We start from the raw sequence: 22618 nt of genomic DNA on the forward strand, positions 1-22618 counted from the left end.
CTGGTTCGGGTGTTTCCCAGTCTGTAACGCTCTGTCTGCCTCTTCCTTCCCCTCACACAGGTGGTAACAAACAGGGATACACAAGAAACCCTGCTCTGCATGGCTTGTGTATTTGAAGTGTCGAACAGCGAACATGGAGCACAGCATCATATTTACAGGCTTGTAAAGGACTGAGCAGTTATTTATATATACACTTCATTTCACTTCTTTATCAAAACACAGACTGTAAACCTCAACACTAAGTGGCAGTGCCTCTGGCCCGACTTTCACATTTTTCTAAAGCCTGTTTCAGTGAAGTCATTTTTAATGTGTTCATATATAATTGTAGCTGTGAAATTCTGGTACAGTTGTAAAAATTATTTCTAAAACTTAAGTGTTCTTCAAATTTGTAAACGGCAGTTCTTTTGGGAAGACTGTATTTAAGAACCTGACGCCTCTGTCTGTGGAGGCATATTTTTAATGCTGATAGAAAAATGTATGAGAGAGCATTTGCCATGGGGAAAAACTGACAGCATTTCTAAGAATTTATTTTGGTTTGGGTTTGGTTTTGGTTTGGTTTTTTTTTTCCCCTCGTGAAATACTTGTTTTACGATGCAAGTGAAATTGAAATGAATCTTTAGCTATAACTGTAAATGAGTACACAAAGCGAATAACCTTTAGATGATTATCTTTGTAACGAATTAGGATGGAAGCTATGGACGAATGTAATTCACTAAATTATTTTTTAAAAGGAAGCATTTTTCTGTTTGAAACCAAATGAAAAACAGAGCCTTAAGAAATTGCCTGATAGAAACAGACAGGACCTAAAATTAGGCAAATTTTGTATTTTTTTTCTCAACACTGAAACTAATCTTCTAATCCATTAAACTTTCAGACAGGTATTGCAGAGAAAGAAAACAGCATCCCTTTATCCCTAACGTATCTAGTGTATTTTAAAAAGAGTATAAAGTTGTATTGTACTAATATGAAAATTTGATTATTTAATGAAAAAAGATGGCTCATTTTGCAATAAGTAGGTAAATACTGAAGATTTAGACTTGCATTATATGTAGTCTTGTGTGTGCAGTTATATTTTATACGGACAACTATGTTTTCTAATAAGTTGAGCGCAAAACTTGCAACTCTGAAAGGAACAGATGAATGGAAACATCTGACACTGCAACAGCATGGAGTAGTTTGCAAACTGAAAGCAAAACACTGATGTGTTTGGAAGAAGAAGATGTAGACCTCTGAAAGGATCAACAGCTTTAATATCTATGAGATGCTAGAAAATCACAACCAAGATCAGGCAAAGAAGATTGGGAAGTGGAGATTTTTTTTCTCCTTTTCCTCTTTCTCATGGTGCTTTTACACCTCTCCCAGTTGTCTCTCCAGTTCCAGCTGGCAAAGACCTTACATGCGACAACCATGTGAGTACCACGTGGGGTCTGATGTCCTTCTGCATCTAGATGTGGTAGTATTCATCCTTCAGGTATATTCAGGGAAGACTCCAGGAAGTAAAGTACAGCTGGAGATATTTTAATGCTGTAAGGATTCGAACCATGGATGTAGGTGTGAGTGATTGTCTGAGGTACACACGTAAAGAGAAATCTCATTCCTCCTGGCCATGCCAGCGTGTTGCTCTGCTGCACACCCAGCACTGCCCTTCAGTTGTCCAGGCAGCAGTTGTTTCAGCAGCTGCTGGGCCAGCAGTAGGCGCTTATGTGAAACATTTGTCTGAAAGGCTGAGGGCTGCCCAGCCAAGCACAAGCCACCTTAAAGATCAGTTGTGAGGTGTCAGCAAAGAGAGTTCACGGGAAGTTTTTTTTTTCCAGTCCTGAGTCAAAGAAGTTAACATTTAGCAGGTCCCTTCTCCCTACACTTTACTGATCCATGTCCATGCACAATTTAAGTCCAGAATTGACTCCCAGGCCCAGTGCTGTAGTCTTTAAGAGAGTCAGTCTTATTTTTTTATGCTCTATTTCTGCACAGTGCTTGCTGTGCAATTATCAAGACAAGCATATAGCCTAGATGAGGTAGTGGGCTGCTCTATGTCTGCGTCAGATCATGTTCATACCTAACACTGGTGAAGACTCAGGTTAGAGGATGATACAGACATCACTGAGGGGAAGGGTGACTGCTGAAATTCCTTAGCCTGCCTCTGATCTAGCTCCAGGTCACCTCTAGCAGGTGGCTCATTGCTGAGATGTCTAGCTGTTACCTTCTTGTGGATATTAGGGCTGATGATCTTTCAGTTTATATTCTGTGAACTGAACAGAGGAATATGTCCATGGTAAGGTCTCTTTTAACGCTAATTTTTAACACTGACAAATCACATCAGGAAAAGCACTGCATTGTAACAGCCTAACGGTAGCCCTTTACTCTAAGCACTTGGTGTTACAAGTCAAAAACTACTTTTTTTGTTGTATTTTGTTCAAAAGTTGTTTTTTTTATTTAGGGTTTGAATTGTGGTTTTGGTGATTTTAATTGTTTTTTTAATGACAAAGCAAACTCTTTGAGGCATATAAAGTATGTAAGTGAATCTGCAAAACCAGGTACAGTCTCTTAATAGAATCTGGCACACTACATATGCCATGACTCTAGGATATAAAAAGTCACAATGTTTATTGGTGTTCACATATGTAATGCTAGGGAAACTACTTCCATCGTCTTTTCTTTACACTTCTGTAAATGATCCATACCCTATATATGTTAATTCTTAAAAGCCTTAATCCTTCAACTAACTGTTCAGTGTGGGGTGTGTAGTCCAACAGGCTGCCTGTAAACTGTGAGCTCTTTTGTAAGCTGGAAGTACTTATCTTGTTACTGTTACTTTTTTGTAGGAACCTTTTAATTGAGCTGCCAAAGCATTACAATATGCAGTGCCTTAGCATTATATTAGAAGTACCTTTAGCCTCTTAACATAAATTTTATATATTGTTTTACTAATTGGTTCCATTTTTTTTAAATACCTGTATTTTTTCCCCACAGAAACACGCTTTGACTGCTTGGTCTAAACCAACCTTCTGTAAGTCAGTGTCATTACTACGCAGTTAAATGCCTATACCAAAAGGAAAGGTTACAGAGTCTTAGTTCTCCCTGAAAAGTGAATTGTATTAATAAATGCTGCCTTTTTAAATTTCATGACCAAATAATTAATTGTGACTCTTCTGCACTCTAGCATGAAAGTGCCTTTGGTTTGAAATTCCAGCTTAGAAAAGTGCTGCCATAATGACAATTTGTAGAGAGACCAAAAATATTTAGTTATCACCGTAATGCCTTTGGTTTATTGGAATAAGTTGAATCTACAGGCCTCCATTCACTAAAAAGCACCATTCATAGCAAGGCAATTTTGCTAGTGATCAGCCTGCTGAAGAATAATCTACTGTTTGCCATTTCTGACAGCATTGCAAACCAGCAACTGATTTGTTTGTGACATAAAAGTGAAAATGATTCACGTTTATATTCTCTTCATCCTGTCATGCGTCTGCATAACAAGAGATCCATGTACTGCAGAATTTCAGGCAGTGGACAAAGGTGACTTTATTGTTCTCCTTTAATGATATTTTTATATCTGTGAAGATGATTTTTTTGTTTAGACAAGAGATTTTGTTTACACTGAAAGTCAGATGCAGAAATCAAGAAGAAAATGGAGAGCAGAGAATAGCTTGGGTAAACGCAATTGTGTGCTCGCTCATAAGCGTTGAGATGTTGAGCGTGAAGCATTGTGGAGGAAGGTGCTGTTAGAGGAACTCTGGCCAGCACGATTCAAAACACAGGGTTGTTTTATTTTGGTTTTGTTGTTTTTTTTCTCCCAGATAATGTCTAGGAAAAAAAAGCGACTAGCTCCTCTTACTATTGTCTGTATCTCATATCTTCTGTGAACGGGGGCCATACTGTACACTGCAACTGAAACTGATGAGAAGAGGAGCAGGATTTTAAGGAAACAATGTTAGAAACAAGAAATATCAGCAAAACCAAAAGCTGTCAGAGGGATTATAGAGTTGTGAATACAATTTTACCTTGATTTTTAAAATATTTGCTGAAAACCAAGATTAACTTTTTATATAGAGGAATATTGTGACACTATGTGGTAAATATTGTGATAATTCAAGTTCCCTGTCTCTCAAATATTATTTTTGTTATTCCTTCAAGTTCTAAATCTCACTTACCTCTATAAGACAAGTAATCCTGTTGAATTCAATGAGACTGAGGTAGGGCAAAGGCACTTTTGCCCCACAGGCAGAGCATATCCTTTCGGTTACTACCAAACCTTTCAGCTGTACTAGTCAACAGTTGTGATAAACCACACTTCTGTCTCGTTAAAATACTAAACCAAGCATAATGGTACCATTTGGGGCTGTCAAAATTACTACTAACAAATGTAGTTTTACTTACTTGAATTCCAAAATGATCTCGTCTAGGTACTGCACCACTATTGTGAAGGAATTGCAGATACAATGCCTATTGCTCACCTTCCCTTTCTACCACAGCTACAGCTCAGTAAGGTTGGCAGTAGCTTCTTCCGTTACAACCTGCACAGTAATAGGCTATTTGAAATAATGAAGGGTGTACATTAATGTTGAATGTAAGTAACTGGCCAGCTCCAGGCAGATACAACATTTGACGTGCTAATCCATACCTATTTATTTTCCCACTGCAAGTCCTAGGCCATACTTGCCTTCTGAAGCAGTTCCCCTCATCGTTCTCCCAGATCACTCAGTCACACTGAGAAACCTTTGTCCCCCCTTTATTGACCCATTCTGATACACTTACCGGTCACACAGCAGATGTGCGCAGTGGAGTCCACTTTTGTACTTTTCTCAGGATGATCTCTTTTCCCCCTGCTTATCTTTCATAAGGAGATGTTTAGCCCCCTAAAAAAGATTGAGGCTGGATAAGTCAAAGTACAAGGAACACTTTGGTTATCTTAATCATTTAATCTTTTCAGGTCATTCTCACTGAGATCATGTAATTAGTTTTAGTGTGTAAATTAAATCTTAAATGCACTCAGCTGACTAAAAGGAGATGGATCCCTGTTACCTCCTTACAGAATATGTGTTTTGGTTTTGTTTTGTTTTTTATGGGCCTCTGATTCAGGCTCATGACTGCAGACAAAAAATACAATATGTGCCTGAAAAAAAAAAAAAGACAAAAGAATTTTATAACATTGAAAACCTGAATAGCCTTTAATTCTTCAGTACCTTTTATGTAAAACAGGTTGGGTTTTGGTTTTGTTTTGGGGTAATTTTTTTTTTTGCCATGTGCATTTGTTCACATTTGTAAATGACTTAATGGAATTCTCACTTTATGTTTATTTGTGTAATGTGTATAAAATGGGTTTGTGACTTAAGCATATTCATATATGGTCAGTGGTTACTTTAATATTGTACTGCTGCTGGTAACTTTTGATGTAGAACTTGCCTTTTGATGATAAAGTACCTCTAGGTTAGACAGCGAGGGAAGGCTCTTGGGAAAAAAAAGTGAATGTTCTCCAATGTTTTCTTAACATATTTGCAGAAGCTTTCAAAAGGAGTTTCAGTCAAACCTCTTGGCAGTACAGTATTCTTGTATTTGTTATTGTCTGTGTGTAGGTACTGGTACCTTTCTTTTTTTTTTTGTTTTGTTTCAAATGTTTTAAGTGTTGGCTTTAAAGTGAATTTATCTTTAGTATGATAGTAATATGAAAATTATAGGTTTTGTGTGCAGAGAATTTTTTTATAAAGTGCTTTGTAAAAAAAAGGAAAAAAAAAATAATGTATTCTAGCTTTGGCGGTACATATGTGTGATAACTTTAATATCCATGACAGTTAAGTGCAATTATTTCATCACTCTAAAAATGCTATTTTTGTGTCGGTTACTGCAGGTGTTTTCATGTCTTTGCAAAGTGACACATTTTGATGCCTTCTTGATAAAGTGGTAGAATTTTTGTAGCTTTCTAGAAACTTTGTATTCATACAGTATCGATTGAAAATAAAGAAAATGAAAGTGGTTTGTGCATTGAGCTTAATCTCTTCCATCAGTCTCTTTTGAACCTCGGGTGCAGCTTTCAGAAGCCTTTCCCAGAGTAGCACAAGGCCAGACTTGCAGCCATGCCTGCACACCTACCTAAAGGTGCAGTGGAATCCAGCAGGCTGGCATGTCTGGAAGACAATTCAGCAGCAGCTCCACAGGCGCTGTTCGGAAGAAGGTGGTGACTGCTTCTAGCTTCTGTGTCTTCCTGAAGAACTGGTGGTGTTTTTTTTCCTGAAACAGCATTTAAAGCATACTGTTTGCATGGGAAAAAAGGCCTGTCCTCCAGGAATGACCTATTTAAAATCTTACATAATAAATGGCATTAAACACATCACAGAGCTGGCAACTGGCACTGACTGAGGAATACAGTAGTTACCTGAGGTTAAGGTGTTCCTTCCAGAAGGATACTGAGCTCTGTAGGAACTCTGAGGTCTTAAAATAGTTTCATTTTTTCCAAAAGACAGATTTCTGGGGTTTCTTAAACCACTTGCTCCTCAGCTAGCAGCTCTGCCTGGTATAAGAGGCTGAAACCAGATCAACTTGCCTGCCACATTCATGAAGTGGAAATCACCTAGCTAGGAAAAACAAAGGAATAAAGACAGGAAAATTAGAGTAAGAGAGAGATCCTGAATCAGCTGAAATCAATGGGAACATGACAAAGACTTGGCAGAGGAAAAAAATGGTACATCTGGCTCATCTTCTGCATCAAAAGGGGAGCAATAGCTTTTGAATAAACCACTTGCCCCTCCCACACACCCCAATTCTCCTTTTGGGTGGCAGATGTTCTGCTGCCATGTTTAAAATGCCAGCAGCGCACCCCCCATGTGCAAGATGAATGGGTTGAGAACAACACACAGATAGGGTCTGTTTTGACCCTGTTTTCTCTTCTTTGTTCCCTATTAGGTATACAGCTTCATCCCTTTGAAGTGGGTTAGCTGTTTCAAAAGCAACCTGCTTCTCAATTAAGGTTCTGCTTCTTAAAAACTATAAATCTTCCATGTAGCATTGCAGGCTGGTGGTCCCCATGTAAGGTCACTTGATTAACAAGTGGCCTTCAGCAGGCACAACAGCCTGTCTAAGCACAGTCTGGTTTATGTGGACATGGCAGCATAGGCAGGGAGCAAAGAACACAGACCAGTTACTTCATGTCATCTTAGGAACTGTAGAATGATGAGCTCTGTGTGGTCCACAGACTTCTCCTTTTCCTTAAAGACGAAGCCTGTTTGGCACTACAGAACACATTTAGTACTCATAAGCCCAAGAGCAAAAGGAGAGGTCAGAGCTAAGCACTGTGTTAGCAGATGTCCACAGTTGCCTCTCACAGCTCATCCCAACCCTGACCTTTCAGAGCCTTACTATTGTTGACTGGGGCACTTTGAGCAGAAACAGCTGAACAATCTGTTAACACCAAACAGCAGCAGCTTAGCCCTGTTCATCGATAATTACCTACCTTGCAGAGAAGTATGACACTTAATTGGTTAATGGTTGTAAATTGTTACACGATTGCTGTTGCTTTGCGAGAGCTAGAGCTGTGCTGGCGACGTTAGAAACTTGTGAAGGTAGGACAGGCAGAAGGGAGTAATAGACTGTTCCAGGAGCAGAGGGAGCATGGAAACCAATTAGTAGCAGGGTATTGCTTTTCAAAGAAAATGAAAGGCTGAGGAAAGCAGAAAATAGGAAGGAAGAAAGGAGGGAAAGAATCATTTGAAGTCCAACAAGAAAGTCCATCAGAAGGAGGGGGAACTAAAGCTAAAGGCTACAATTAAACATATTGGCCTTTCCATTCATTTTAAACAACCCACGTACGACAAATCAAGGAAATTAAGTACTAGATTCAGCTACATTGCACACATATGACACTATGCCATGATGCAGAGAACTTGATGGGTTCATTGTAAAACTACAGATACTGTACTGTGTTAGGGGTTAATATAAGCCTTAGCATCAGAGCAACAGGAGAGTGGAAATTCAACAGGGCAGTTCACCTCCAGAATTCACAGCAATAGTGTGGAGACAGAACACTAGTCTCAGCAGGGTTTGTATTCCCCTATCTCCTCCAATGATCTGGTGTGAGGGAGGTGATGGTGAGTAACATTTGGGAGGTGCCCCAAGACTCTCCAGTGATGATAGGCTTTGGATAATTGCAAAGGAACAGGTAGAAGTGGTGCAGTAAGAAGCAAACTCCAAAACTTCAGTTTCCTGCTTGCTTTCATCCATCTCCCAGACAACAAAAGGACAATATATCATGTGGGGACTGAACTAGCACATGAACAGGGAGCTCTCAAGAGCTGAGACCCCCTCATTTTTGCAGAATCCACCTCTGAAAGGCTGCTACTTGAGACTAGGATCACCAGGCTCATACAACTGGTCTTCACTCTGCCTGAGGCATCACAGGGCATGCAGAGCACTGGGGCCCAGTTCTGCCATCAGCATAGCATTTTTCCACGCAAACAAAACACCGAAGGGGAGGAGATCATTAAATCCTTGAAATACTTAAAAAAACAGGTGCAGAACTCTGTTTTCAAGTGGCTAAATAGTCATGAATAACATTGTCAACATCAGAAGTTGCTGCAGACATTAAGCTTTCTCAAGTGTGCCCGTGAGACGCATGGGAAAGTTGTAGATGCAAGAGTAGTGAGATTTACAGACAAGAAAGATCTGGGAGAGGATGGAGAGGTGAAAATCAGGACTGCCCACAGGTTCCCTGGGAGTGAGACAGATAGGAGGCTGAGGGGATCGAGGAGATAAAAGCCATGGAGACAAGAGCTGCACAGTACAGGCCTGTGAAATGGTCCGTCAGCTTCAGCAACCAGCTCTTCCTTGCTAGAAGAGCATGCGGTGGTAGGAGGCAGCATGATGTGCTTGTGTCTGCAAAATAGGGAACAGGAAAGTGGCAAGACTTAACAGCTCTCCAAGTGCAGAGGCATGACTGAAAACCAGCACGTCATCTGGAGCTTGCTTTCAGCTGCCTCTTAACAAGACAGACAAGTATTTGTGCATAAGAGATGGCCATGATTACAAAAGAGACCTACAGACATTGATACCAGCACAGTATAATTAAGACATTTGTGCAGTGGGAATGGTTTCTTACCCTCATAGCTCCCAAATAACAGGCATGCAGTGATGTACATGGGAGAGTGGCCAGTTTGTTTGACAAATAGGAAAAGAGAAATTCTGTATAATAAACTTTCTGTTCAAAGTTTAAGCACAAAGATGCTGTTCAGTACATGATGAGACTAAGACTCAGTATGCACAGCTCAGAAATGCTGAAAACTAGGAAACATCCCCAGTGCTGAGAGTGTGCACAGCCCCACTTCATATAGGCATATGTATGCCAGGCATACAGAGGCCATCCTGAGACATAAAAGAGTAGAAACCTCTCTGCCAGCAAGTGAACAAAAAAAAAAAAAAAAAAGGCTTGAGAGAGACATGCTTGAAAGATCAAGGTATGACCCAAAGTATCTTTAAAAAACCCCACATTAACTCTTACTTCCTTTCACTTTAAGACTGTATCATTCTCTAGTGGAACTGGTATTAAGCCTCCATGTAAGAACAAAGTTGGGGTTTGTGCTTATGTGAAGTATCACTTTGTGATGTGAACATCTGACAAAGTCCCTCAGCCAGGAGCCTCAAGCATGTTCCATATTTTCTCTGCAGACCCTCCACTGAAGCAGCCCAAATCTTGGAGGATGCCCAAAAGAAGGATATGTCCCTAAGAGAAGAGTTAGATCTTGAAGTATTCTGATACTAGCTACTGCCCTAAAATAGGGCATGAGATAGCAGTGCATCTTACCAGGCTTCGCTGTAGTAATTTCTTGACTCAATCTGTTTACCTGCAAGTATTAGGCATAACCAGGTTAGATAAGACCATTACCATGGTACATAACCTTTGGACTTTGGCTTGAGGCTTCTACTTTCCCTTCTGGAGAAGGCACATCATATTTCACTGTCTATTTTATTTCTTTCCCCTTTATTACAGTTGTGCTCAGTACCCTACATAGATTGATTTTCCTGGAGGCGCAAACAAGCAGATAGAATTTAGAGGATGTTTAAATAAAGGGAATCAGTGTAAATGGCCAAATAAGAATCATAGAGATATATGGGACATATAGGCAGTACAAACAAATCATGACCCATCTGTTCAGAGTGCTCTGTGTGTGTGCATTCAATGCTAGGACACATCCTGGAACGCAAGAGGCCTCTGTCTGTCATCTTTCTGCATGCACTTGTGACCCTAGCTGGGGCACAGGAAGTTTTCCACCATCTCGAGTGAAGGGTCAATCCCTAGATAATACATTGTGCTAATAGAAGAGTTTACCCTAAAAGAATACCTGAAAAGGCACAGGCTACCTTCTTGTCTAACTGAATTGAAGCACTTCCACTGTATTCCCTACTAATTAGCATGAAAGAACTACCAATTTAAAGATTCTGGAGACCTGCAGGCAGAGAGGTCACTGCTGTGCTTTAGCAGAAACTTCTCACCTTTATTCCTTCCTTCCACATGACTTCCTTTGATCCTCTCTAAGTCCTGAGAGTAATCTCCCTTCTTGTTTCTGGACCTCTGTTCAGAAAGAGCTAGTTGCAACATTCATCATTAATAACTATGAGAAGCAACTCTTCCGAGCCTTTCTGGGAGTTGGGCTGATTTCTGCCTAGATGATTAGCAAGCATTTTGAGTAGGAGCTGCAGCACAGAGTGAGAAGGATTTGGTAAGATTGGTTTTCTCAGCCTTCTGCAGCACAGCTTGCATATATAATGCAGAAAATTATCTATCAACATAAACTAGGCACCAGGGTTGGAAAGATTTGATCCACCTGAACAGCTTCTACAGAGAAGTGCCTGTTGGTCCTCTTCCCCTTTCTCACTGTGGCCTGGTTCAGCAACACAGTTTGGTACTCAGTAATAGTATCTACTCCCTCAGTCTATGTGTATTTCAAGGCACCTATTGATGTAAAGCAAATGTAATACATTGTCTTTTCCTTCCAAAACTCTTCCCAGCACCAGAGCATCTTAACTGCCACTTTCAGTTGCTAAACCAATTTAACACTCAGCTCTGCTGAAAAGAAGGAAAACCGTACCAGTTACCATAACATACTGGCTTCTTGGCTTCTGCTGAGACAGCAAATAGAACCTTTTTATTTCTTTAAAGCCCTCTAATTTTAGTGCTATTTCAGGTCAACCACTTATTTCTGTGTATTTCTCTACACCACTGCCAACAGTCATCCAAATGTCTGGACCTGAATCCTCTATCACCTAGCCTATGTGATACTCTGTGTCTCATGGCACATAAACCAACAGAGGCTCTGTCTCTTCTCAAGATGTCTAAGTACCTCTGGACCACAAACAGAAATATAGAGCACCCATTTCATTCTGGCCTTGCTTCCAACTACTGTCAAAGGTAGGTCACTGGAGGAGACCAACTTGGCCATTAGTCAGTCGGACTATTTTCATATCACTCCAAAGACGACGAAGGCCAAACTGCAGATTCTGGCCTTGCAAGATACTTGGCAGCTTTGCCAGCCTGGGAACGCAGCAGTGTGGTGATACGTTGGCATGAGATGGTGAGATGGTTTAAGAGCTCATGAGGCACCTCACTTGAATTACAAAGTTCAAGGGAAACTAAGACTACTAAGTATATAGAAACCGTCTGACTCTCCACAATATTACTCAAAAGGCTTTTGTACTTACCAAATGATCTGATCTCTGGTTACTGCAAGATGGTTTTTCTTCTCTCTTTGAACTGATTTCAGTATGTCCTTGCATGAAGAACATAAATGAAATGCATGCCTACAGCAAGTGCTGTTTGAAGCACTGTCCTTTATTCCTAGAGACAATTCCAGGAACCATGAAGCTGCAGCATAAAGCACCTCTACCTTTATCACAGACTCCCTCTTCTGCATCACTTTTTGCTCAGGGGACAACACTTGGCTAGATGGGATTTGGCACAAACACAACCTGGCAGATCTCCCCCACTCTCAACCAGGCAGGTGAGAGTCATGCCTCACTGGAAGACAGACATGACAGGGCCTGTAACCTGAAGGCAGCGCACAGCATTTTAGGAGATCTGTGAGGCACAAATCCAAAGATCAGCTCCTTCACCTCCCAAAGGTGTGCCTTTGAATAGGCAAAGAAAAACACCAGACAGATCCCACTGTTAGTGTTGATGCTGCAGAAATACAACTGTTCAAATTCTATGACTAAAGCTGATAGGGATTTGTATTCCTGTTCAAACATCCCACCCTCAAGGAAGTGAAACACTGGAAAGTGATTATCAGGCACACAGCTGATTCTCAGGGTGGCCAGTGACTCGCCCAGACATTTCTTGTTCAGCCTGAACACAGCCTGACAAGTGCTGGTTTTGTGTCTTTCTGAAGGGTCCCTAGTGTTACATGCCTTCCAGATTGTTGGCTAAGTAGACCTTTTTAGGCCCAATGGTACCAGGTCACTCAAGACAGTGTGTGGGGCAGCTTGTGTAAGGGTCCAGACTCTGATTAGCATCTCTTAGTCTCATGTGTGAGATCTTCTGCCACTTCACCCTGAGGCCCAGGGAGGCATCACTGTTTTTCCAGCTCTGCCTTCACTGAATAACTCGGCTAACAGCATCAGATGAAGCAGTGATTTTCTGATGTTTTGCCAAGCTGTTAATATTGTCATTCTAGCACATTTTAACAAGTACAGACAGGTCTGAGCATTAGTCACGTTTTTACAGACAGGTTTTTTCCTTTGTGTCTTTTCTATTGTAACAATTTTCCTGGGCTTCAAAGCCTTCAGTGGAAACAGACGTGTCAAGGTTATAAACTTACACTGCTAAATTAGGAGGGTTTTTCTGACTGTATACAACTTTACATCAAAAGACACTACAGGCAGGAGGGCCAACTGTCCTGCATTGAGAAAAGCTACAATAAGGAATTACAGGCTGGGAACCAAGAACCTAGTCTCAGGGCATGCCTAAATCACATCTGCCCTCCCAGCCCTAATTTAGGTTCCATGTATACACACATTACTCTACAACCTGCAGATGGATGTCAGTAGCTTTGGTGGTACATCTGAAAGCACAAGCTTTTCAGTATTTGTCACATCGTCACTGGTCAACAGGTGGCCCTAGGACCACTGACTATTCTGGAGAAGGTCTTTATGGTATGTGATTATTCAGAGGCATGTATTTACTGTTCTGAGGCTCCTCTGAGCAGAAGCTCAGCCTGCAATCCTTAGGTAGGCTGTGCCACTCAGAGGTTTGTCTCAGTGAAATTCACAAGGTGAAAGTCTTGTATGTCTCTGACACTTGATTTATACAATGGTGCACAAAGTTTCTCAACAAATATTCAGTGAGCTCATAGAAGGCTACTGGACAACTACTCTACCCTGCTTACATCAGCTGTCTGCATAAGAGGTGCTTCAAGTAACCTAAGTACCCCATTTCCTCTGTTTGTGCAAGTCAGACTGACTCACAGTCTGGGATGTGCTTGTCATATATGGAATAAATGCAAATAAAAATAACAGAAAATATTCGTTATGGACAGTAGAGTGGTGAAGCTTCTTACCAGCACCCATCACTCCTGCTGTATAACCGATTCTTGCTAAGCAACCCAGACACCGTGCAGGAGCTGTGCAGCTCCAAGACAGCAGCTGAGCAGAGCGTGCCTGTGCCTGCAGCCTGCCTGCCCCTTTGTGGCCCACCGGGCTGCAGCGAACGTGACAGCAGGGTCTGCACTCGGCAGAGCAGCAGATTGCAGAGCATCCGGAGGTACAGGGGGCCACGCTTGTGTGGCAAAATGTGCTGCGACAGGAGAGGCGAGCTGCCTGCTGCAGCAGGCAGAGCAGATTGCATAGCATTAGCACTGGTGACAACAGGGCACTCATTGTGTGGGACAACAAGTCACACAGGGAATGTGCAAATGCGATTGGTTGGGCCCACTTAACATATGCACAGCAGAATGACATATGGCAACTGGTGACTTCTCTGCCACAGATGCTGACAGGCTTTGTTTTGGTACAGTGTGTGGTGCAGACCCAGTACAGCATTCCCCTTTGGTGAGGAGCAGTCAGTGCCAGCAGCACTCCCCCACCTCCAAGCACCAAGGATTCCTGGGGCTGTGAAGGTTTCTAGCTGTGCTGAGCAGACTTTCTGTTACTGAAAGCCAACCCACCAGCCAAAGCCTGAGACATGCTGAGAAATAGGTTTAATTTCAACACAGGATGGACATGGACTCCTATTTCTACTCCTTGTAGCATTTGCTTTTGGGCTCCTACGCACAAGTATATAACACTGCAGCCTGAAACAAACTATTTCTGAAACAGTTTGCTTTGTCATTAGAACCTTTGTTTTCATTTGCTTCTCTGTTACTGATATACACAGACAGGTTATGATAAATAGTGTCAAATAGATTATTTTTCAATTCTGATAAGAAAAACTTTAAAGAGAAGTTAAAAAGGAGAAAGCAGAATTATGGTTTTTGTGGATATGAAACTCAGACAAAATGGAAAAGGGGGTCTGTCAGCTTGCTCATGCAGAAAAACTACAGAGAATGATTTTGAAATGTTGGCATGGGTTGTAGCTGTGCAGAGCCATGAGACAAGCAGAGTCTGGTAACTACTGCACCAGGCTAGAGCTAAGATAAAGAGATCTACTCTCATCTCTGTCACTGACCACCTGCATGACCTCTGGCAAACCACTTCAGCTCAGCACATCCCAGAAATAAAGACATGATGCTCATCCAAGTGCACTGCATTGTGATTGCCTGCTGGCTGTAGAGCAGATGAAGTAGGAGCTGACCCTACAACACAGACCACAAAAAAACTCAGACAAAACAGCATCTGCCAAGATGAGGATATGGGGGTCAAAATCTTTGCATCCCATTCCCTGTTTCTGGCATTATCAGACTTTGTTCACTTGTGATTTTGTAAGTTTCCATGGTCAAGAGGAATCTGGCTCCACTTAGATTTAAAACACTTTGTGTACAGTTGCACAGCCAGAGGCAAAGCAACCAAAGACAGATGAAAACTAAGTGCCACCTCCTGCCATGGGGTGGGAGTTGAGGCAGACTTTGTCCATTTCAGATGACCAGACCACAAGACCACGACATGGAGCTAACAGCTACCATCACCTCCTATGAGAGAGCAGCCTGAAATCTGCCCAGCTGAGAACCATTTTCTTCACTTTATGCTCCCCTTTTGTTTTTTTAAAAGCTAGTGAAGGAAAGACACAATTTCCAGCTGAGGCTGTGGAGTAGCCATACTCTAAGCCAAAGGACATAACGTAAGCTCCTACTACTGTGTTGCAGAAGAAGAGGCAAAATGACAACCATAAGTGTTGAGAGCAGTACTGTAAGTGTTGAGAGCAATTGAACTGGCTTTGCAACTGCAAATCTCTGCTGTACTGAGCTGCCCAGAGATCACCAGAAGGCTGAGCGCCGTTGGCTTTACAATCCTCAGACTGATTTGTCATTGTGGTCGTCAGCAGATCCCCGAGTTGCTGCCTTTCCACACAGAAATACAAACACGTGTGGTAGATTCGTTCTGACTACATCGTGTTTACTCTGACCATCTGTGCAGCATCTGTCCAGCATATCCAAGGCTCCATCAGACCCTCTGGATCTGTACTGGTGCACATATTTGCAGTGCTCTGCCAACACCTCTTTCTGGCTGGTTCGTCGCTCCAAAGTACTGCTTCATCCACTCCCTTGTAACAAAATCCAAGATCAAGTGTCGACCTTCAAACAAGGCCTGGGAAACAGCCATGTTAGGGAACAACGTGAGGTATATTTTGAGGGAAACTGGATTTTCAGTAGCCTCTGCAGCATTGAGAACAACCTGAGGGATCACATCAACTGCCAGCAAAAGGGCACGGAGGGAGTTTTACCTTGAGCCTAGCTCCCTCTGCAGCCCGATTTTCAGCACCCAGTACATGTCTTTTTAGACAGACAACAGTCCAAGCTGGAGAAACCTCCCGGCAAAGAGTTGAGTCAGCCTGGGCGATCTGTGCTTCCCATCGTCACCAGGTTTTTGGCTAGTTCGCGCTTTCCAATACCGTAAGAACGACAGATAACTAGCCCAGCGAGATGGACTGGAGAGCAGATGGACTTTCCATGTAAAAATAAGTCACTGGAAGAAATGTCATCTCTGATAGGTAGTAAAGAGAGAGGTGAGTGCCCTGCAGTAAGTGAGAGAAGCAGCCGGCCCCGACAGCGGGCCAGGCGCACGCCCCGCAGCGCTTCGCTCCGGCCTCCCGCGGCAGCAGAAGCCACTCCCGGCAGCACATCTCCGGGGCGGCGACGCGGAGCTCACAGCGGAAGCCCCACGGCGGGGCGGGAGCGGCAGTCGCTGCCTCTGCGACTCCACAGCGCCCCCCAGCGGCCTCCCATAGCCCTCGCCGGTGTCCCCGGACGGCTGCCCGCAATTCCCGCACTGCTTAAGCGGCGGCCAGGCAGGCCCCGGGCCCCGGCAGAGACAGCCTGGGGATCCTGCGGCGGGACTGCAAAGCGACGGAGCCGCGCACCCCAGCTGCGCTACCCCACCCCATGGCTACAACCGCTGGTCAAGGACTACGAGGCGGCTGCCGTCACTGGGAACGTTTAAATTGCTTTCGGACAGTTGTCTAACAGTCGTGTTTATGCTGACATACAGGGTGAGCACGGAGCAGGAATCAAGCCAGGCAGGTTCCACAATTTACATTCTACAGGAAATCAGATGACATTATCACTGTGAATCCTTCTGGGTTTAAACCTGAGATTCTGTTGGCAAGTTAATAGCTTCTCTGTTGTCTCTGCCTGGCCGGAAGACCTACTTTTAAAGTGCTCTCTATCTTTATTACACAACACACCATCGCCACTGGCCACCATCCTTATCTCTGCTCTGCCTGGTACCAATCACACCGCTAGGAGAGGCAGTTAACAAACTCCTGAGTGTGGTCGTGCTTCATCAGCCAGGTCAGCAGCAAGAAGCATCTCCCTGTGTCAGTCCTTTTCTGCCCCAAATGCCACCGCATCCAGTAGCATCGTTTATGCTGAGCATAAACTGCAGCTGATATGTGCAAGCAGAAAACACCACAAAGTAACATCGTGCTGCTAAATCTGTGATGCTTCAGTGCGTAATCCAACTGCAGGCGGTGCCAAGGCAGACACTGACTTTACCATGTTTTCACTGAAGACAGATGAATGCAGCCTTGTTAGCTTCAGCCAGCACAAAACTGTGTCACACACCCAAAAAGTATGAGATAGAAATTGTAAAAAGAATAGTTTTGAGGGAAAATTCCCTTTTCTAGTGTTTCCAATCTACTGTATTCAAGAATAGAAAGCATCCCTTTAAATATTTATAACCACAAGACTTCTACACGTCTCACACAATGCTCCAGGTCTGGCTCTTAGGCCAGGGCTGAATATTGAGCCATATCATAAAACTGTGGGAATTGTCAGCATTGAATAAAGCACACATTTACAGGGACCAATAACCCCATGCAAGCAGACACAAATAACCCCATTTCTGCACTGAACAGCAGCCAGTGTATTGGCAAGTGCCTTTTCCAAGCTGCAGACTCAGAACTGAGAGCCAGAGCAACCGTCAGCCGAGAGCGATAGGCAAAGTATGTTATGCCAACGCAGACAGTACAGCTAGAGCTCTGAAAAGGAGATAGCACGCTTACTTTGTGTGAAGAGTCAGGGCTCATACACACATACAATACAGGCAGCTTATTTTTCTTTGCTTACTTGCTTCAGGATTTGTGCCCAGCTATTTCAACAGCCACTCCAGGAGGCTGGAGGGATGCATCATCATTATATATAGAAGCCTTTAGATAGCCAGAAGTCAGAAAAAAATCCCAAGTAATTGTTCTGAATGTTCAAAGCACAGTCCACCTTGTGAAAAGGCTGCACCATGTCTCCCACAAAAGGAAAAACTGCCCTTCAGCATAAACTGTTGGGGTTTTGTTTGATTTTTTTTCTGTAAAAAAAAAGTAAAATCATCATAGTACCATATAAAGACCAGTCCTGAACACATCATCTTTTTATCTGCCTCCAGTTGTAAACTGGTGTAAGCAACCACACCTCATTCTCTCACATAGCTCTCATCTGTCTCATCTGTAGATACACTTATTAAAGCTAGGTGAAAACACACCTTTTCACTGCCTCCCACTGGAGTAAGAGCTGGATAACAACATTGTGACAGTAACAGTTTGCACAGACTGTCTTTCCCAGGCATAGAGGAAGGCTGACAAAAGTGCAAGGCAAACAGTTGCCCACTGGCTATAGACTAAGCAAAACTTGGCCACCAAAAGCTATAAATTAGTGCAAGCAAACACAAAGAAGTAGCCTGTTCAAGTCTGGCAGTCAAAACTGCAAACAGAGAGTTACAACATTCCAATATGAGCTTCCTATGCTGCAACTACTTGCCAGAAGATCCCATTCTCCTATAGCCCACTCTCAAAGCACAGCTGGAGGGAGGCCCTGACCATCTGGAGAATTGTGCATGATGTTATGTGACATCAAAAAGCAATCAGACCTGCAAAATATTAGCTTGCTATCATGTTCATTTCCATTTGTTTTCCCTTTTGCCTATAAGGGCTGCCTGTAAGCCTCATAAAACTCAGGGATAAAGCTTCAAGTCTGGCTCCTTCAGATGTGGCAGCCCTAGCTACAGGTGCTCGCTGGCAATTCTCAGACACTTGATTTCTTTGGCTCATCTGGACAAGCCCATCTGCTGGCTTTGGTGGCCAGCCTTCTCCTGCCCCAACTGCTTAATTTCTAACACACAGAAAGCACACACCTGGGTTGGCAGAGCATTTATAAACTTGCCATGCAGCTCTGCCATAAGGTAGGAGGATTGTAACCAGCACTTATGGGTACGGTGCAGAGTGGCAATTAAACATCCTAGACCTCCAGTACTGTATATATTACTGGGCATTCCAAGCAGCTTAATTGCATATCTTTGACAACAATAACTGTCCACAGCCATTATTAGCAGCCTTAGCCTCTCCTACAGATTGATAATCTCCACATGGGAAACCACTAGCAATGCTTCCAGCACTCACTTTCTGTTTCCCATTCCTACTTCTGCTAGTATTTTTTCTTTTCTACCAGCTATCACCATTCTCTACAATACAAATTGGGAGACTAATACGTCACAAGCCTAGGTGCATTGTGGTCTAGACTGAAAGGTGTTGCTGGAAGCATAAACAGCATGTTTGTAAGCAATTTAAATGTGGAAATGTACAATCTAACATTATGGAAAACTAATCTGTTACTTTAATGCTTTTTGCAAGACTTCAGTTTTGATGCGATCTCATGTAAAGGTCTTACCATGCAGATGGCAGAGTTCAAACCAGCTTATGCTGAAGGCTGGCTTTCAGAGAAAGCCTTCTGTCCATGATGTGCTTCAAGTGAATTTGAACTCATGTCACTCCCTGTCCACAGGTGAGCATATGATTACATTTCTGAGAGCAGTTTATACAGTCTCTATTACTTGTAAACATTTTGAACAGATCCTTCTGTTCTGAAAACAGTTTACCCTCATGCAGACAAAGCAACAGACCACCTCAACAGAGTATGCATGCTTGTTCCTCTAAACTACTAGTTCTATCAGTAATTATTTTGCTATTTTAATATAGAGATAGATTCAAAGAAAATAATTATGTTTGGACTATGAATCTGCATCACACTTTGACTGTTCTCAAGAGTGGGCTAATGCCAAGACATGGTTACAAACATCCAAATACCCTTACGTTTGGGTCTGAAGTTTACTATTTCAGTTTCAGCTGTGTTTTGATTTGGAGCTTTGACGTGCTTCAGAACAAAACTGTACTACTGACTGAAAAATACTCTAAAGCAAAACAGAAGACTAAACAATTCCTTAAATAAACTTCATGACTGAATCCTAAATGTATTTTTAGGGACTGCTCTGCTGTCTGCAGTCACAGCCTCCAGTGTACCATGATCAAGTGTGATCACAAGGAATCTTCCCTCATAATCTGATATACAAATGTGCTAAAAAAATAGGGAAAAGGTTCAGCAAGTATGACTTCAGAATGCTGAGACACAAATTTATGAATCAGTTATGGTTTCCAAATCAAAATAGATCTGACAGAATAGAGCAATGGTGAACTGAAAGGACACTCAACACTTTAATTAAAAATGGAAAAGAGCTTCAAAAGAGAAAGAAAGGAACAGTTGTGCAACAATCTCTTGCCTTTCTCTGGGGCTTCTTTGCACCTCCTTGTTTCATACTGACACTATCACCTCTATATTCTTAAAGCTTAGCTGTGTGTGAGGCAGGTTCAGCAGTAATGTCAATTGAGTGAACTAAACAAAGCGTCCCTAGGAGGATTGGCCTGGGGCCACTGATTTCAGTGGGGGCTGCTGGATGCTCAGCAGGACTGACAGGCTCCTTGTGGATGAAAAAAAAATTAGAATAATTTTATTCCATCTGGTATTTTTCATGATCCCCACTGTGCCAAATATTGCAATCGCAACACCTTGCTTTTAAAAAATCACCCCTCAGCTAAAGGCACACAAATTTAACAAGCACTTTAACAATTATAAAATAGAAGCAACAACCAAATTCTTGCATGTTATGATTCTTTGGTAATTGGAATAGATATTCCTTATATAAACTTACTTTTTTAGGGTGTGAATACTCCAACTGATCTTTGGGCTACTTCATTCTGAAGACTCACAAATCACTGGTAACCAGAACAAGTAGATGGATGTTATGCTGATAAACTCTTTTCTAGGTCTCTGCATAAAAGATCTACTGCAGGTCAAGCAGGTCAATCTCTGAAGATGACCTAAAGAAAGTAGAAAATGCCAGAGTTAGTAAAGAAGGCATAAAATATGGGTTGATGAAAAATCCAAAAAGTATTAAAAACTGCACAACATAAAAATAAAAGAAGCTAAGATGAAGGCAATTAAGCTTTAAGACTAGAAACACATTAAAAATCTCTGGACTTCACAGCAGGAAGCCCAGTATCCTGCCTCAACAGAACCGTAGATAGAAGATTAAGAGAATGGAAGAAAAAGCATACAGTGCTTTTTTCTCTGACAAACTTTCAGCTTTAAGAGATAAACAAACAGGGGAATAATTTCTGAAACCAGAGACAGCAGCATTTGTATTTAACAGCTTTTGGTGGAGCTTGTGAATGGGTCTAATCCACATCCACCTAAACTTTTGACATCAACTCTTAACAGTAAGTCTCACAGTGCTCCTACATTGTGTTTGAAGAAGTATCTCTTAATTTCTTTCAGATTTGACACCTATTTCTTGAACTATGAGAAATGGTAAATGATGCTTTTCTAGTCACATTCTCTATTCCATGCATGACTTCCATACTTTTGTAACTCATCCCCACTTAGCTGTCTTTTTTTTTTTTTTTTTGAGCTAAAAACCTCACATAATGCTCAGCAAAACCCCATGACATGCTCAGCACAGAAGGTGGTCCATGTCTTTTACTACCCTATCTGCCTTTATCTTTTCTAGCTCTGCTGTTTATCTCTGGGGATGTAATCATGTCAACGACACAGTGGTAAGGGAACCTGGACTTACTCCTTCGAATGCTTCTGAAAGCAGCTTCTTGAAAGCAAATGGTAAAAGATGTAGTAAAGCTTCTAGAAGTGTTTTCAGAAGCATAATGACCTTCTCCCTACACCACGTGCACTTTGAGAGAGCCTAATATTAATCATCAGGTCCCAAGAATGCACAGAAAAAAGTATGGATGTTAATACAGACACGACCTTATTGCGAGCGCTGTGTCTTACTGCGTGTGAGCATCATACAATGCAGGGAGCACCGTGCAGTGCTCATTGCACAAATACTGTATTTGTGTGGAGTTAGCCTTTTTATTAGCTCCAAACTGTTTGGAGCAAAGAACAAGCCCTGTCAAGGTAATTGTGTGGTTACAAACAAAAGCAGACAGACAGAAAAGAAAGGAGGGGGAAAAAAGAACAAATTATAATGAACATACTGAAAATTCAGAGATAGACAAAAATGGGAAGAGTCTGGAAAAAAGAAAATGATCTCCAGATGGACGACAGGAGAATGCCAAAAATCTTGAAGACGTTTTATTTTAATCCCAATTCCCTAAACATTGGATGTTGTTTATAACACAAAATTGCTTGTATTGTTTGTGTGTTACTGCTTGATTTCTAAAGCGATGAAACAAGCTGTGGAAGCCACAGCAGGGTTTCCTTTTAAACATTAAATCAATGCACTACATCTGTTGAAATCCTGGAGAGCCCAAGGCAGCAATGCCAAATTCCAGAGTCTGTACTCGGCAGGAGCCATGTGGTAAACGTCTGCATTTAGGTTCAAAGTTTGGCTTATTAGCTGTCATCCTCCAAAAAGTGTTTGGAGGCTCTTCAGTTGAAGTGCTGGAACTGAGAGTTCTTCCCTTCCACCTCCAGCAACATTTCTGATACAGTAGAAGCTGTTAAAAGCCTTGAATCACACAGGGGAAGACAGTGAGGGAAACTCAGAGGCCTGTGGTTACTTCAGGACTCGATGAAGGCACTGTCCCAAGATGGTGTTTTAATATTTGCTCTTTGTTTCAGAACAATGTTTTCCACCTTTTTCTCTGTGTTGAAAGACAAGAAATTCTTTGAGCTGACCATAAAGTTCTGACACAGAAATCTTCAGAGGAGTT

The 22618-nt window shown here is 42.1% G+C and overlaps 1 protein-coding gene and 1 long non-coding RNA gene across 7 annotated transcripts in view; one reads left to right on the plus strand and one right to left on the minus strand.

Moving 5' to 3' along the window:
* The window catches only part of TEAD1 (TEA domain transcription factor 1), a 157189-nt gene extending 151206 nt beyond the window's left edge, over window positions 1-5983 (plus strand). For all 6 annotated transcript variants that reach the window (XM_064163773.1, XM_064163775.1, XM_064163776.1 and 3 more), the window contains one exon: window positions 61-5983. In XM_064163773.1, coding sequence (XP_064019843.1) covers window positions 61-174 — 114 coding nt within the window. In that variant the 3' untranslated portion in view covers window positions 175-5983. The remainder of the gene's footprint in view (window positions 1-60) is intronic.
* Window positions 1231-22618, minus strand: part of LOC135186215 (uncharacterized) — an 81488-nt gene continuing 60100 nt past the window's right edge. The window contains exons 2-6 of the long non-coding RNA XR_010306767.1: window positions 20599-20767; window positions 6371-6569; window positions 6088-6225; window positions 4756-4856; window positions 1231-1524 (exon numbers count right to left, since the gene is read on the minus strand). This is a non-coding gene — a long non-coding RNA (uncharacterized LOC135186215). The remainder of the gene's footprint in view (window positions 1525-4755; window positions 4857-6087; window positions 6226-6370; window positions 6570-20598; window positions 20768-22618) is intronic.

This window comes from Pogoniulus pusillus, chromosome 24, assembly GCF_015220805.1.
Source record: "Pogoniulus pusillus isolate bPogPus1 chromosome 24, bPogPus1.pri, whole genome shotgun sequence".
Taxonomy (NCBI): domain Eukaryota; kingdom Metazoa; phylum Chordata; class Aves; order Piciformes; family Lybiidae; genus Pogoniulus; species Pogoniulus pusillus.